This window comes from Orbicella faveolata, unplaced genomic scaffold (assembly GCF_042242905.1).
Source record: "Orbicella faveolata isolate gen_17 unplaced genomic scaffold, um_ofav_v1 contig_36, whole genome shotgun sequence".
In the NCBI taxonomy this organism is placed as follows: Eukaryota; Metazoa; Cnidaria; class Anthozoa; order Scleractinia; family Merulinidae; genus Orbicella; species Orbicella faveolata.
The window spans coordinates 4,330,001-4,345,000 of NW_028301565.1; the positions used below are offsets into that span (position 1 = coordinate 4,330,001).

At 40.9% G+C, this 15,000-nt stretch overlaps 2 protein-coding genes across 2 annotated transcripts in view; both read left to right on the forward strand.

Moving 5' to 3' along the window:
• LOC110053418 (uncharacterized) overlaps positions 1-5,267 on the forward strand; it is an 8,435-nt gene extending 3,168 nt beyond the window's left edge. The window contains exons 2-6 of the mRNA XM_020759638.2: positions 395-907; positions 1,921-2,043; positions 2,756-2,887; positions 3,178-3,298; positions 4,000-5,267. Coding sequence (XP_020615297.1) covers positions 395-907; positions 1,921-2,043; positions 2,756-2,887; positions 3,178-3,298; positions 4,000-4,114 — 1,004 coding nt within the window. The 3' untranslated portion in view covers positions 4,115-5,267. The remainder of the gene's footprint in view (positions 1-394; positions 908-1,920; positions 2,044-2,755; positions 2,888-3,177; positions 3,299-3,999) is intronic.
• Positions 5,268-5,893: 626 nt separating this feature from the next.
• The window catches only part of LOC110053417 (uncharacterized), a 53,326-nt gene continuing 44,219 nt past the window's right edge, over positions 5,894-15,000 (forward strand). The window contains exons 1-8 of the mRNA XM_089274665.1: positions 5,894-6,196; positions 8,085-8,113; positions 8,385-8,413; positions 8,769-8,826; positions 9,568-9,636; positions 10,254-10,298; positions 10,697-10,777; positions 14,675-14,752. Of these exons, the coding sequence (XP_089130791.1) occupies positions 6,136-6,196; positions 8,085-8,113; positions 8,385-8,413; positions 8,769-8,826; positions 9,568-9,636; positions 10,254-10,298; positions 10,697-10,777; positions 14,675-14,752 (450 nt within the window). The 5' untranslated portion in view covers positions 5,894-6,135. The remainder of the gene's footprint in view (positions 6,197-8,084; positions 8,114-8,384; positions 8,414-8,768; positions 8,827-9,567; positions 9,637-10,253; positions 10,299-10,696; positions 10,778-14,674; positions 14,753-15,000) is intronic.

A 15,000-nucleotide genomic window follows, 5' to 3' on the forward strand; every position in this document is an offset into this window, starting at 1 on the left:
AAGCGCCGGCCTGATGGGCCACTTCACCTTTACAACAGTCTTGCAGACCTCACCTTTTAACCTTATCTTAGGCGAAAACATTTTCAAGTATAGAAAATTACGAACGCGTGTGCGTGAATTTTCACTGTCAGTAGTGCAAAGGACTGACGATAAATTGTCCTGCTCTCAGGTAATCATCATGAAATAATTTTCTTAGTCATATAATAGCATGTTATATTAATGAATCAAGTACAGTGGTTTGACCCCAATGATTCAAACCCTCGATTATTCAACCCTCCCCGCTCCCTTTTCCGAAACAAGTTTTTGCCCCTTTGAATAAAAAATTAGAAGAAATTTATTAAACCTCCTGATATGTTAAACCAATATGTCTAAAACTTTCAGTTGTTTTTTTCAGCTTCCTTATTGATGCCATCGTCCGCTTCCACGGCCGTTGCGTCATCAGCTTCATTGGCACCCGTGATCTCTTTAACAACAACCGTAGCAGTTGCACCATCCCCATCTAGTTTTCTTATGTTAACTTCGGTTAGAACAAAGGTCTCCTCCTCTGCCCCTGCCACGGTATCACCAAGGGTGTCACCAAGTAATACCCAGACATCCTCCGTTTCGCCGAGTGCATTTTCTGTGAGTTCCTCCACCACTGTTTCACCAGCTGGCAAGCCTGGAAACTCAACAAATCTCATTACTCCTACTTCCTCGTCACTTGTTAGAACACAGGTCTCCTCCTCTGCCCCTGCCACGGTATCACCGAGGTTATCACCAAGTAATACCCAGACATCCTCCGTTTCGCCGAGTGTATTTCCTGTGAGTTCCTCCACCACTGTTTCACCAGCTGGCAAGCCTGGAAACTCAACAAATCTCATTACTCCTACTTCCTCGTCACTTGGTGGAAGTGCGTCGGCATCACCTGGTAAGTTCTGCTGTAAAATTGTAACACTTTTGGCTTGTCACGCAAAAGCTCCTTGGCGCGGGCCTGTGTTTCATTTTCAGCTAAATGTAAGTGGTTTCCAAACCCACACTGTAAACAGTATGCACGAGCCCGATCGTGCGCCATGTATTTGCGTGTCAATCATGGTTATATGGGACACGAAACGCAAAATATAGATTTTTGCAGTCTTATAGTTACCTGTAAGCAACTGGTGGGTAGCTGATAATGTAGACTGTTCACAGCCTCTGATCTACTTTTCAACGCACGCGAAAGAAAAATCGAGCGAAATGATCGAGTGTCAAGTCTCCCCTTTTTGCGGTGGCGTCCAGTTCTCTCACGATTCTATCTTCGCGTTTAACGATCAAATAAAAATACGAGATCGAGAAAATAGAGGGCTGTGAACAGTCTGCTGATGATCTTGCGTAACAGACACTCAGAGAAAAAAAATACGTTCGTTCTTTAGGAAGTAACTAAGTTGATTTCTAAACGAATTGAATTGATACTCCCCTAAAGTGCTTAGTTTTGTAGACTGAGAACAGTTTCGTATGGCCCGTAGTTGAAAAGTATGACCCAAGTTAATTCCATCTATAAGCTCAATAGGCACAAGCAGTTACAATTCTCTAGCGCGGTATTTGGCTAAAGATCTACTACATTTGTCAAAAAGTAACCCGGTTGTTTCAATTCTTACTTAGTTGTATCAGCTGCGCGAGATTACGAACTATTACAACGCGCTGAACAAACTCTTTTCTTACTTCAGACGGTTATAGGAACAGCACTGTACGTTTAAATGATCTCTTTCTACGTTAGGCTCGATTAGCAGTCGCTGATGCAGAAAGGAGCCCTCGCTCCGAACTCGAGAGAGTGGCCTAAATCGAGTTGATTTCCACGTCAAGTCTACGGCAGTAGATCATTTGTGGTTGCATTACTCTTTTTATGTCTAAATCTGATGAGTATTTCCATTCTCGCCTGCTTCAAAAGTCATTTCTTTTACGCAGGTGCTAATCCGTGTGGAAAGAACAACGGAGGTTGTGCCCACCACTGTGTCAGATATGGATCTGAATACAATTGTTCTTGTAGCGCTGGTTTTAAGCTGGAAAGCGATCTTCACAACTGCACAGGTAAAAGGAAATGAAAGGCTGTGACACGCTACGTTCACAAATCTTACTCGTGGACATAAATTAAAATGGTGCATGTAGCCGCAATACTTCTCGGTTCGTGTTGTGATTCCGCTGTACATTTGGCTCCCTTCCACAGTACGCCGGAGGAATTTGAAAACGGAGGTTTCACTCTGAAAACGCATAAAATGTTTTCCGTCCACACTACGCCAGAGAAATTTTGGATTTGTGTGTGAGGAAAACTCGGTCAGGCAAATCACATGATTATCGTGACGCCATCGCTTTCGAAAAGTTCCGTTTTCGTGACGGATTAGTGTGGACAGTAGGTCTAACCGTACAAATGAAGCTGCGTTTTCAAATTTCTCCGGCGTAGTGCAGCGAACTGTCGCATCTCATTATTTAAACTGACTAACCAAGCCGTCAGGCGTTTCTCCAGGTTTATAGTTTTGTAAATACTTACCAGCGTTAACAAAAGACATTTTCTCGCTCATGAAATGCTATCGTCGATCTCACATTTGAGAAACTGCTATCGCAGTTATCGCTTCGCGAAGGTTTTTCTCGAGAAATTTGGCCTGCCATTCTTTAGTCAGGAATGTGCCCGTAAGTATTGTTCCAGACAAAATTCTTTGCTTTCATAAAGGTCCATTTAATTTAGCCATTTCTTTGTATACTGATGACGCTCCACACGGTTTTGTTCACACAATTTTTTTCACAGATATAGACGAGTGTAACAACACATCTGGCGGCCATAAATGTGCGCATATTTGCGTCAACACCGAGGGGAGCTTTGCATGTGCTTGCAGAACAAGATACAAACTTGAAAATGATGGTCTGACATGCAAAAAAGGTAACGTGCAAGAATACGACAATCATTGTTTGTGAAGTAAAAAAAAAGCAGTTATAATGGCCAAGAACGGCAAAGATAAACAAAGAGTATAAACCAATAATGCGAGCTCGAATCTCATGAATGTAACGCCGGTCCCAAGGGCGGGAAAATATCGTCACTGCTGTTTTTGCCTCTGATTGGCTGAATGTATGGAGCGAATTTTTTCCAACCAAGCATGGAACTATGTATAAAGCGTGGTCGACATCAAACTGAAAACTTCTCTATTCAAAATGTTTTCTATTTGTTATTAGTTCCCAAGACTTCGCCGACCGATAAAGCCACGTCAGACGACATGGAATGGGATTGGGTGGTGTTAGGGATTGTGATAGGAGCGGTGGCATTTGCGATTCTCTGTCTGATCTTGGGAATAATGTGAGTAGATGTTTTTATATTTGATTCGTATTCACTAGTGCCAAGTGTATCTGCCATATATACATTTTAGTGTTTTTAGTCGGTTTTGTAACAACGTTGAGATTATACAATTGCGAGGTTTAACATGTACGCCAGGAATCCTCTTTTCATTGGCTAAGAGCCCACCACGTGACCCGCCAATGATTACCTACAAATAACGGTATGCTCATGCGAAATACCATGGTCTAAATTTGTTTTGCGGCAAACAGTATTCTGCTCATGCGCGGATGCTGCTGTCATGCGTTATTGTAACCATACCCTGGGTGCCAGAGGGTTGCTTTTTTCGTGGCGAAGCCGGCATCAGTGAAAGGCCATCGTGGCTCTGTTGTGTGAAAATAGCAGATTGCTTTCCTTAGCTTTCAGAGAGTAAGTTAAATATGAAAATAAGCTTGTCGATCAAATAATAAAACAACTATTGAACTCGGTTGTCGCACAATGTTGTGATTTGTCAGTGTCTCGAAGATCAATTATTTACCTCAGCCGAAATAATTTATCTGCTCGCCATTGACAAATCAGTAATTATTAATTAATTATCAGTTTGTTCTCCGCTCTCGAAGTCTACAACATGAAGTTTACTCTTTCAAATGGGGTCGGAGAACTATTTATGGAAAGGCTTCGTTAGTGTTAGCAGTTTGTAACTGCTCAGTTGTCTTTTCTTGTAGTTCCAAAAGAGTGATGGGGAAACGAAGGAAAGAAAACATCAACTCTCAAGAGATGACTGCTGTGAAAACCACAAGCTCAGTGGCGGCAACCAATTCAGTGGCAATCGAATCATAAAAGTGGATTTGAAAGGATTGTCCAAGATGACTAAAATCATACATCTTCTAACCTGTACTGTAAAAATACATATCTGATAGCCAAGTGATAAGAGAAGGGAAGAAAAATGTCACTGGGGTGTTTGTTTTCATGTAGAAATAATTTTGAAATAGATGCATAAAACTTCTGAGGTCAGGAAAGAAAATTCGTATTTTGAGCTCAATGGTAATGAAAGGGTTTATAACAAATAAGGATCGTTACACAGTGTTATGATGAAACTGGATACCACTTGGCTTAGGGAACAAGTGCTGTTTCATGCAAATCCCGTTTTCAAAGATTTCCTGAAGCTGCACGGATTTGGTTTCATAGTCACTGAAGTTGTTTAGTCGCAAGCCTGATCGAGCCCGTGTTGCTTAGCAACTTTAGTGACACCATGCGTACCTGGTATACTTGAGTGCTCGGTCTATGCTTTCAGTGGACAAAACTCTTTGCGGAATATGGCGCTTGTTTCTTTCCTTTAATGAACTAGCAGTCTGTCGAAACTGTATTCCAAGATTGGGTTGTGTTATTTGTGCTATTTTGTATTTAAATCGTAAATTTCTGAATGTCATATCATTGAAGTGGCATTGCTATTTACATGGAGTTGTACCTTTTCTTTTTGATTCTGTATGTAAGCAGTTTGCTGTTAAGAGTGCACTTAATTTTCAATTTAATTTCAGTCTAGCTACAATCAGAGACAAAGCCTTTTACAGTGGAACCCCGCCTTACAGTCTCCTCGTTAATACGGTCACCTCGTTATTACGGCCACTTTTTTTTGTCTCGGCGAAACGCCATACATTTTCCTATAAGAAGTCCCGTTAATGCGGCCACCCTGTTAACGTGTCCACCCCGTTAATGCGGCCCAATTTTCGAGGTGGGCAGTTGGTGATCGTATTGACGGGGTTCCACTGTACTACAAATTGGCATTCTCCATGAAAATGTCAGGCTTTAATTTTAGTTAGAAAAAAAACGCTAAAAAAAGTTGTCTTTAAAAAAAGTTAGCAAAAGTTATTAGAAAGGGATACAAATTATTTTGTAAGGATAAAATAGCAGGTGGGATAGAAAATGTAATTTTTACAGTGCAAGAATAGCTTTTCTGAATAATTGTAATAAAAAACTTTATCGTAAGACTTCATGCTAATTCGCATATTTTATCGTCGTCACAAACGACCTAGGTACGTATTTCAAATTTTATTGAACTTCCAGGTCAGCCCTCAAACACGAGCAGAAAACGCGCGGTAATTATTTTCCTATTTCCCGGTCTGAGGGTTAAGGGTAGGCTCAATCTCCAGCCGTGCGCACACCGTGAGGGAGGAGAGGATCGCTTGCGCACTGCAACACCCACGAATGGAGACTGAGCCTAAGAGCGAGGGGCGGCCCGTTGTCTACGCGAGGAGAACAGTTCATCGAGAAAGTCTTGTACCTGGAAGAACTCATTTTGCCACTTACACATTTTTCCAACGCAGCCACGATTGCATTACTCAACGTGGCGTGACATGTCATTGCGTTACGTTTCTGCTGTGCGCATATCCTGTTTGAATGGAGAGAACCGGGTCGAAACATTGAGTTAATATGCACAAAACACGATTTATAAGAAAATTGAATTTTTTTTTTTCGCATAGGTACTCTCGCTTACCGTTTTCTGTACAGTTACAATATAAGCATGCGCGTAGACAGTAAAGAATCACAGCATCACTGTCTTACCCAGAAGAGAAAGGGGTATTTGTAAACCGAGAGAACTTGATACCCCAAGATCTGATCGACAAAAATGCAAAAGCTCTCTCCCAACACCACGCGATAATTGACCTCGACGAGTCAGCACGCAGGCATTCCTTACAAAGGTAGGCCTTTTGCTCAACTCGATCCCATTTAAAACGGTGCTTTGGACTCGTTTGCGTTGCGTCTCTCCTTTCCATGCAATAAATCTTGCTGTGTTAGAGAGACACGTAGCGGCTGAGCTCTGGAATTGCTGAACTCCGCTGCGCCGCAAGAGTTAAACCAGGATGGTGATAGTACGAGTTTTTCTCGTTTCATTAGTATGGATTGGAAGTTACACTATACTAGGTAGGTAGAACTCAGCTGACTTCCATATGTATCATTTTAGGTCCATAAAGCTTGATTAATTCCTTCGCTTGCGCGGAAAATTTGCGAGAATGTTTCCATCTGCTGACCATCGAATGAAATGAACTAGAGCATTCAACAGAGACAATGCTTGTCTGTTTCAATTGTGTGTGACAGCGAGTCGTAGTCGCTTCAAGTGGGTTCCCGTGAAGTAACTTCTTTATCGAACAATTTGGCTGCGCAGTTAACGTTTAATACTGGATGCTGAGAGAAGAATATTGCAATTATATGGAACAATATCCTCAGCTCAAAGATCCCGCAAAAACAAAACACAAAATTGTCTGATGGGGTTCAGGATATCGATTATTTGATAGCTCAAGACACATCGTCTGGCGCAGGATCAGTCGAAAGTATAATACAATTTTTTCGATTCTTTACTTTTCCCAAGTGAAATTATTTCTCAGTTTTTAAAATCCAAGCTGCCTTGCTTTTCCCCCGAATTGATTATCTTAGGTAGACGTTTGTGACGGCAACATTACGTAAAACAGTCAACGTTTTGCAAACAATAAAGCGTTGATAAATTATTTTATTAGGTAATTTACTTATGTTTTTTTTAAAGTCTTTTCCTGAAATAAATGAAACCAGCGCAAATGAATCATTCTCCTACAGAATTGAAAACCCAATTCACTTAATTCGTCTCAGACGTGTAGGTTTTCCAAGTACAACTGGCTTTGTTTGCGTGTAACAAAGACTAGTGGGAAATTTTGCAAATCTCTCGGACTGGCTAATTGTTATTAATTATGCGTGTTTATGACCTCTTTCAACGAGGTACTATTCGTCTTGTTATAAGCACTGTCGACGCTGTTTGAGACGCTGTTTGTGGTGAATTCAAGTTTTAAATGCAAATGAGTAATGGTAAAATAATGTTACATTCTTACCACTTTTCGCCCTCAGGCTGGACAAGACTGGTAACTACCGCAGAGTTGTATTAAAATGTATCGTCGACGTTTTGCTTGTTTCGTACGAAGTTTCTCAATACACAGTAACATTAACAGCCTCTGAAAATCAGCAACAAATGCTTGACGGAAAATTACCCAAATTGAATAAAGAGGCATTGAGTTTGCGCGAGGTGGCGTGACAAATCTTATGTATCCGTTGTCGACTTCACATTGCGTGATGTTGTATTGGTGAGTTTCATTTCATTGAAAGCGCGCGAAAATATACACGCGACGGTTTTTGCGACGAATGCGAAATGAAACAATGACAGGAAATGATTGCAAGACTTCCAAAGTATTTTAATTATTCAGTCTGTTGTGTGATCAATTTGCCAAAATGAAGCTACACTTTACAACTTAAAAGTATTGTACTTACAGTTCTTGGCTATAGTTAGATAAACTGAATTCAACGCACGAAGATGAGTCAAATCAACATTTCACCATTCAATTGATTTTAATACTGACAAATGTACTTTTATAATGAACATGATCTACCCAGTTATTCCAGTGTAAATAAATCTGTAAACTCTGGAATATCAAAGCAACACTGATTGTGTTTAATCTTGAAATGTAAGACTGTCGGAAAATGCCAGGAAGTTGATCTGTTACAGGGCCTTTTATTTCACAGTCCACTAACAATTTTACAGACAACCATGTCAGTCGGAGATGAATTAACATGATGTGAAATAAAAAGATATATTCAAGCACAGCTTCGCGTTATGTGGTACTTTGGTTTTGCAATTTATGATTTACAATTAAATGAATTTATCTGACATTTTGTGTAACGTCATGTCCTGGCAACTGCACTTGTCACGCAACAGCTCCTTGTTGTGTGACGAGTTAAAAGATCAGCCACCATCGACCTCACAAACTCACTCTTGTTTTTCTTTTGACAGCTGCTTTACCAGATGACAGCAGTGTGGAGGTATGACATACTCAATGATTTCCGCTGTTTTCATTGATCATTCAACTTTGAACAGCAAAGACACAGTCTAACCTAGTAGGTTGCCGATGTTTTTTCGCTTGTCACGCAATACACAAATTGTGAGTGACAAGTTGCGTGACAAAACACTCTTTTCCACCCAACAAATCTTCTATAAATCAAAAACATTTTGTTTCTTATTTTAGTTTTGCTTTTATTTGTTTATTCGTTTAACGTTCGACTAACCTAAGATTTTTGTTCCATTACTTCTCAGATCCTGAGCAGGAGCCGAAGACAATCTGCGTAAGCTGTCTGTTTAAAACTATCGTTGCGGATATTTTGTCAAAGTGATTGTCACGCTATTCTTAGCTGACACGTTACTTGTCACGTCTATGATGCCGAATTATACTTAACTTGAACAGTAACTCTTTTATGACTTTTTTGTATTTATTACACGTTAATTATATCCGAGTGTTAGCATGTGAAATTCTTTCACGCTTCCCATAACTAACAAATTTGAAATTTCGTTAATTCCCTGATTAAATATCTCGGCTAATTTGCATTGATTTGTAGGGTACAATTCTAGTGCATTTGAGTAATTTGCAAAAACTGTGTTTAACAGGAAACTGTTTAACTAATATTGTTTTCCTTTACCCAGCTCAAGGACATACAGACTACCCTTTAACCCTCCTCCGCCAGAAGTATTCACTAATTCGGTGAGTTAACAGCGTGAATCAGTGCACCAGTTTCCACATCTCACAACTGACTCCCTTTAGACATTACAAACAGGCGGCTCTTTTGGTTAAGTTGTTTCCGGCTGAGAACTCACAGAGAAAAGAACATAACTTTCACCGTCAAAGGTGTAGGAGGAAGGGCGAAGAGTTAGTGTCACAAATCTCTCGCCAATGAACAGAGGTACCCAAAGGAGGCGTTCCTTAAAATATGTGTTCGGCAGGGAGTGTTGAGCTGGTTGGACGATCGATAAAATCGTCCCTTTGGCTGACCGGGAAAAGAGCGTTGCTTTGATAAAATTTTTTTGTTCAATCTGCCTTCACTCTTGATGGAAGAATGAATTATAGGATCACCGAAGTCTAAATTTGACCATGAAGCCACGCCCTACTAAGTAAGTAAGCTGATGATTTTGTTGTTGCTAAAAGGCTGAGAAGTTAATTTTGAAAGTTCCTACTGAGGGTCTACGGAGAAAAAGAACTCTTGGTAGTACGGAGCAACTGAAACATTCCCAGCACAAATTAAAAGCTAAGGTTAATTTAAGAGATAATTTCCTCTTGACGTTTTTTCCCTGAAGGATTCTGAAAAGTTAGCTTGTTGGAAGTGAGTGAACGCCCAAACCGGTATTGTGAAATTTTGGACGAATACTCAGAAACCTTGCTGCTAGTGTCCGCGCGCTGAACATCGTGCGGTTTTACTGTAAAAATTGTTTTTTGTCCTTACTGCAGACTCTTCCGCCTAAAGGAGAGCCAGGAAGACCGGGAGAACAAGGGATCTCTGGGCCACCTGGAATACCGGTACATAAATCTTATAGTTTAGTTACATCAAAACAGCAGTGGCGGATTAAGGGGTGGGGACCGTTTCCCCAATCCCCCTTCCTAACCCCTTTCCTATTTTTGCGGAAAAATATAACAGCCGAAAGCCTAAAATCGCTTTCCGCCCTAATAGAACAAAGATGGGCCAGTCAGCAGTCTCACCCCCACCCATATTTTAGCACCTCCGTATCCGCTACTGGCGCGGATAGTCCAAAAAAGAAACAAAATTATCTCGTGTTTCAGTGGGCAACCGAAAAGCAGTAAATGGCTGTTAGTTGTGTCATGATACTGTATGCAGTCTTGTGTTTAGGACATTGAACACGTGTGAACTGAACGCGCAACTGAAATGTTACAAATAAAGAAAGATTAAATGATCGCGGTTGACGCATGGGGCAGTTGCCCATTCGTCCAAGCAAATATTTACCTGCGTAGGTGACAGACCTTATATTTTTTGCAGAGGATCAGGGCCGCTGTGCCCAGTTCTTTATTCATGCGGTTTCCGGCCTGATGTAGCTGGCGCCACTTGGTTTTAATCAATTTCGATATTTTGATTCTGTTATTTTTCGCTATGGTATAATTAATTTTCTTCTTTTCTTCAGGGTGAAACTGGTGATGCTGGAGGTCCTGGAATTCTCGGTAGACCGGTAGGATGGACTTTGTTAGCAGACTTTCGTTAAATGCAAACCTTATACTCTCCTAGGAAAGTCAACAAATGCAATCTTCGTCAAATAAAAGCCCGTTTTCATGTTTGTATTCCTGTTACCATGATCAAAGGGGGTCCAAAATGGGCGTTTGATAATGCCTGTCAAGATTGTTTTATGTGCAAAAAATTCAAACTTTCTGGAATTCCAACTATGGCAAAATTTCACTCACACTTAGGTTGTGATAGCGTCGTTGTGTGTTTGTGAAGAAAAGAACACATGCAACAATGAGGAAAAAAACGCATCGGGGAACCTCAATGATCGAGAACAAGAGAGAACCTTAATCTTATCTTGTCGAGGACTAATCCATAGCCTTTCGTATGGGCATTTCATTTTTACAGGGGGAAGTCGGAGCTCCAGGGGGTCAAGGTCCCCCCGGTCCTGTTGGAAGTGCTGGTCCCTCGGGAATAACACTTATTGGGGTGAGTAGGAAAGCACTTCATAGAAAGCATGACAATTGCACTGTTATTAATTAATGATATTCATGCCACGAGATGGGTGAGGGTAGCTCGGAAAAGAACTGTTGTTGGTGACTGACGTTTCGACAACCTGAGCGGAAGTCGTCGTCAGAGTCAAGTGAGTAGTGTTTGTCAGTCGATAATATTTTAAGTCTGGTCCGTTGAAAGTGATTGGCCAGTTTAGCCGTGATGGTGCGTTATACAACCTCGGTAGTTCCGAGTTCAACTCCTCGACCGCGTTGTGTAAATAGTCGACTGGTCAGCCTCCCGCCATTTGGGATTCTTAACAGTTTATTTTCTATTTGCAATATTTGGTTATTTATTTACAGTGTCCCCAGTTAGCACAACAGTGCTAAATACATTCGACACTTAATTAAGTTATTATTATTTTCCTCTGTACACTATAAAACAGCAACGTAAAGTGACCAAAGTTTGTCATTTTGCGGAAACTTTAACCACGAACAGCGAATCTAAGTTATCGCGAGATATAATGTACAAATCCCCTGCAACTGGTCAAAGGCTACCGCGTTTCAGACAGCGTCCACCCTACGCCGGAGAAATTTGAAAACGCAGCTTCATTTCTACGGCTAGGCCAACCGTCCACACGAATCCGTCACGAAAACGAAACTTTTCGAAAACGCTCTTCAAACCGGAGGAATTTGAAAACGCCGGCTTTGTGTTTTCGTGTGGACGGCTTCAAGACTGAATTCATAGCACTTAAACTGAAACTGGGAAGAAATTGGATTACTATTGTTGGGATATATAGACCACTGGGCGTTCCCAAAACTGTATGGAAATGTGAACTATCATCAATCTTTGAGGCTACTATCGCGATCTCTCGCAACGTGTATTATTTGGGAGACCTAAACGCGGACTTGCTGGACCCGGATAGGCCTCCGGCTAAGGATGGCCGAACTCTGCTGGATTTGTTGGACTTTTTCGATCTCCATTGTCTTATAAACAAAGCAACTCGAAAAGCTAGAACTTCAGAAATATTGCTGGATGTTATCCTGACCAACAACAAGAAAACAGCTTTGAACTCTGATGTTGTAGATACGCAAATTAGTGATCACTCTCTTGTTTATTGCATTCTCCGATCCAGAGCGCCGATTTTAAGATCGCGAAAGATTTGTTTTCGGAGTCTCAAGTCTTACAGCCAAGAAAAAATGCTGAACGATTTGCATAAAGTCCCGTTTCTTGACGTGATGGAAGTGTTTGACGATATTGACGACAAGCTTTACGCGTTTGAACAATTGTACTCGGACATTCTTGATGAGCACGCCCCCGTAAAACAAACACACATCAGAGGAAACCAGGTGCCGTACATGACAGAAGATTGGCGCAAGGCAATTAGGCATCGCAACAAGTTGTGGAAAATATTCATGCGGGATCGCACGGATTGTAATTACGAGCTGTATAAACGGCAAAGAAACAAATGCACGTCTCTCAGACGGAAAGCGATAAAAGAACACTTCAAAAAGAAATCGGAAAGTGGGCGTGAGAATCCGCGTGAATTCTGGGATACATATCGCCCCTTCTTAAACAGTAAAACTAAACAAGCAAATGACATAGTTCTTAAGGAAAATGAAGTTCCCATCACAAATAAGAAACAGATTGCGGAGTTGATGAACAATCACTTCGTCAAGGTGACGGAAAATACTGATGATGTAAAGGAAAGTGATTTTGGAGAAGACTTCATGAATCATCCGAGTATTTTGGCAATTCGTAATGCGCAAAGACATGCACCAGAACAGTTTAGCTTTCATCACACGAACATGGTGTTGGTAGAAGAAATGCTTAAACACATGAATACGCGCAAAGCATGTGGGTACGACATGTTACCGCCCAAGCTGATTAAGGATTCTGCTTCTGCGATCGCCAAGCCGCTAACAGTGCTATTCAACTGCTCTATTGATCAGAGTAGGTATCCGGCATCTTGGAAGATGGGACAGATTACACCACTATTCAAAAAGGACGATGAACTAAATAAAGCAAATTACAGGCCGGTTACTGTACTTCCTGCGCTAAATAATATATTTGAAAGACTCCTGGCAGCGCAACTTGGTGATTTCTATAGCTTGATTCTATCAGACTATATCAGCTCTTATAGGAAATTTCACAGCTGTGAAACTTCCCTGCTATGCATGACGGAGGAATGAGAAGGATGAGAGATCAAGGGGACACTGTGGCAGTTGTATCTATGGACTTGTCAAAGGCGTTTGATGTAATCCAACACTCTCTTCTTCTTGCGAAGCTCAAAGCCTACGGATTGGACCAGGCAAGTTGTGCCCTGATTAAGGACTACCTTTCCTCAAGGAATCAGAGGGTCAAGATAGGGGATACTTTTTCAGAGTGGCTACATGCAAGACGAGGCGTGCCTCAGGGAAGCGTCCTCGGTCCCATGTTTTTCAATATTTTCATAAATGACATTTTCTTGTTTTGCTTATGCTTATGCAGACGATCGCCAAATATATTCATCGGACAGTGATCCTGTTACGCTAGATGGGCGCATGCATAACGCAGTCGAGACAGCAAACCGGTGGTACCGGCAAAATGGAATGTTGGCCAATGAAAGCAAACATCAGGCTTTGATCCTGGGAAAATCGGAACACACCTTCTCGTTTCCTACAAAGGACTCAATTGACATTTTGGGAATGAACATTGATAACAATTTAAATTTTCATAATTACATATCTCTTATTTGCAAAAAAGTCAACAACCAGTTTAATGTAATGCTTAGGTTCAGAAACCTTATTTCCAAAGACATTTTAGTGAAACTGTATAAGGCCTACATACTCCCTCATTTTGATTATTGCTCAACAGTTTGGCACTTTTGCAGTGCAAACAACAGGGACAAAATAGAAGCTCTTAACAAAAGGATTCTGAGATTCATTCTAAGCGATTTTGAATCGCCTTATAATGTGCTGCTAGACAGGGTAAACTGTCTCCAACTTCATGATCAACGCATCTGTAAATTCCTTACTACCCTGTACAAAAGTCTATTTTTCACTAGCTATCCGGCCTATATGAGAAACATGTTCTCGTTCCGTTCTACTTCATACAACATGCGTGGAAACTATATACTGGAAATGCCCAAACCTAAAACTACAACTTTTGGTCTCCACTCCTTTACTTATCTGGCAACAAAAAAATGGAATTCTCTACCCAATTTTATAAGGTTATGTAACTTCTCAGACTTCAAAAAGCACATCAGTAAAACCAATTCATAAAACATGTAAATGACAATTTTATAATTAGTTAACATAAGTCAATTGTAAATATGTAAATAGCAATTTCTATTTTAATTTTTCGTTATCAAATATTTTGTTGCTCGGAAATATTAGCTGGTCAAGCTACTCTGAAATTCGAGCTTAAATAAAGTTTATGTATGTATGTAGGTAGGTAGGTAGGTAGGTAGGTAGGTAGGTAGGTAGGTAGGTAGGTAGGTAGGTAGGTAGGTAGGTAGGTAGGTAGGTATGTATGTATGTATGGACGGAGAACACTCTGAAAACGGAGCTTTTCGAAAACGACGACGCCACGATATTCAGATGATTTCCCTGCCCGAGTTTTCCTCAAACACAATTCCAAAATGACCAGTGATTGTTGCGCTTTTAACGTCCTCCGGCGTAGTGAAAACAGAAAAAAATTGATGCGTTTTCAGGGTGAAACCTCTGTTTTCAAATTCCTCTGGCTCCTCTGTGCGGACGGGGCCTCAGCTTCGTTAACTTGCGTGACTGAAACATCAACCCAGGAAGCATTTTTTTTTGTTTTGGTCTTCACGCAATCTTTCCGCTCTTCGTATGATCTTGGACGCTACTCAGTGCTACGCCATTTGTTGACATCACATTATTATCATTTTAGGCTCCTGCAGGGACGCTTCTATCACAAGACGAGATTGACCAGATCTTGCAAATATGGACTTCTATGCAACGACAAGTGGTTGGTAGACAAACGTGACTGTGTAATTTAGTTTGGAAGATTGGCTGGTGTATGAGCCCAAGTTCCCGTCGAAGAAAAATATATCCACTTTCATTGATAATTTTATAGACCTGAAAATGTCGCTGTTGGTTATCTAGTTGAGGGCTCTACTACTCGTAGATACGGTTTAACGTAAATGGTGACGTACAACAGAAATACACTAAAATTCAGCCGTATAAGAACTGAAATTGGCCATTTAGACACCCATC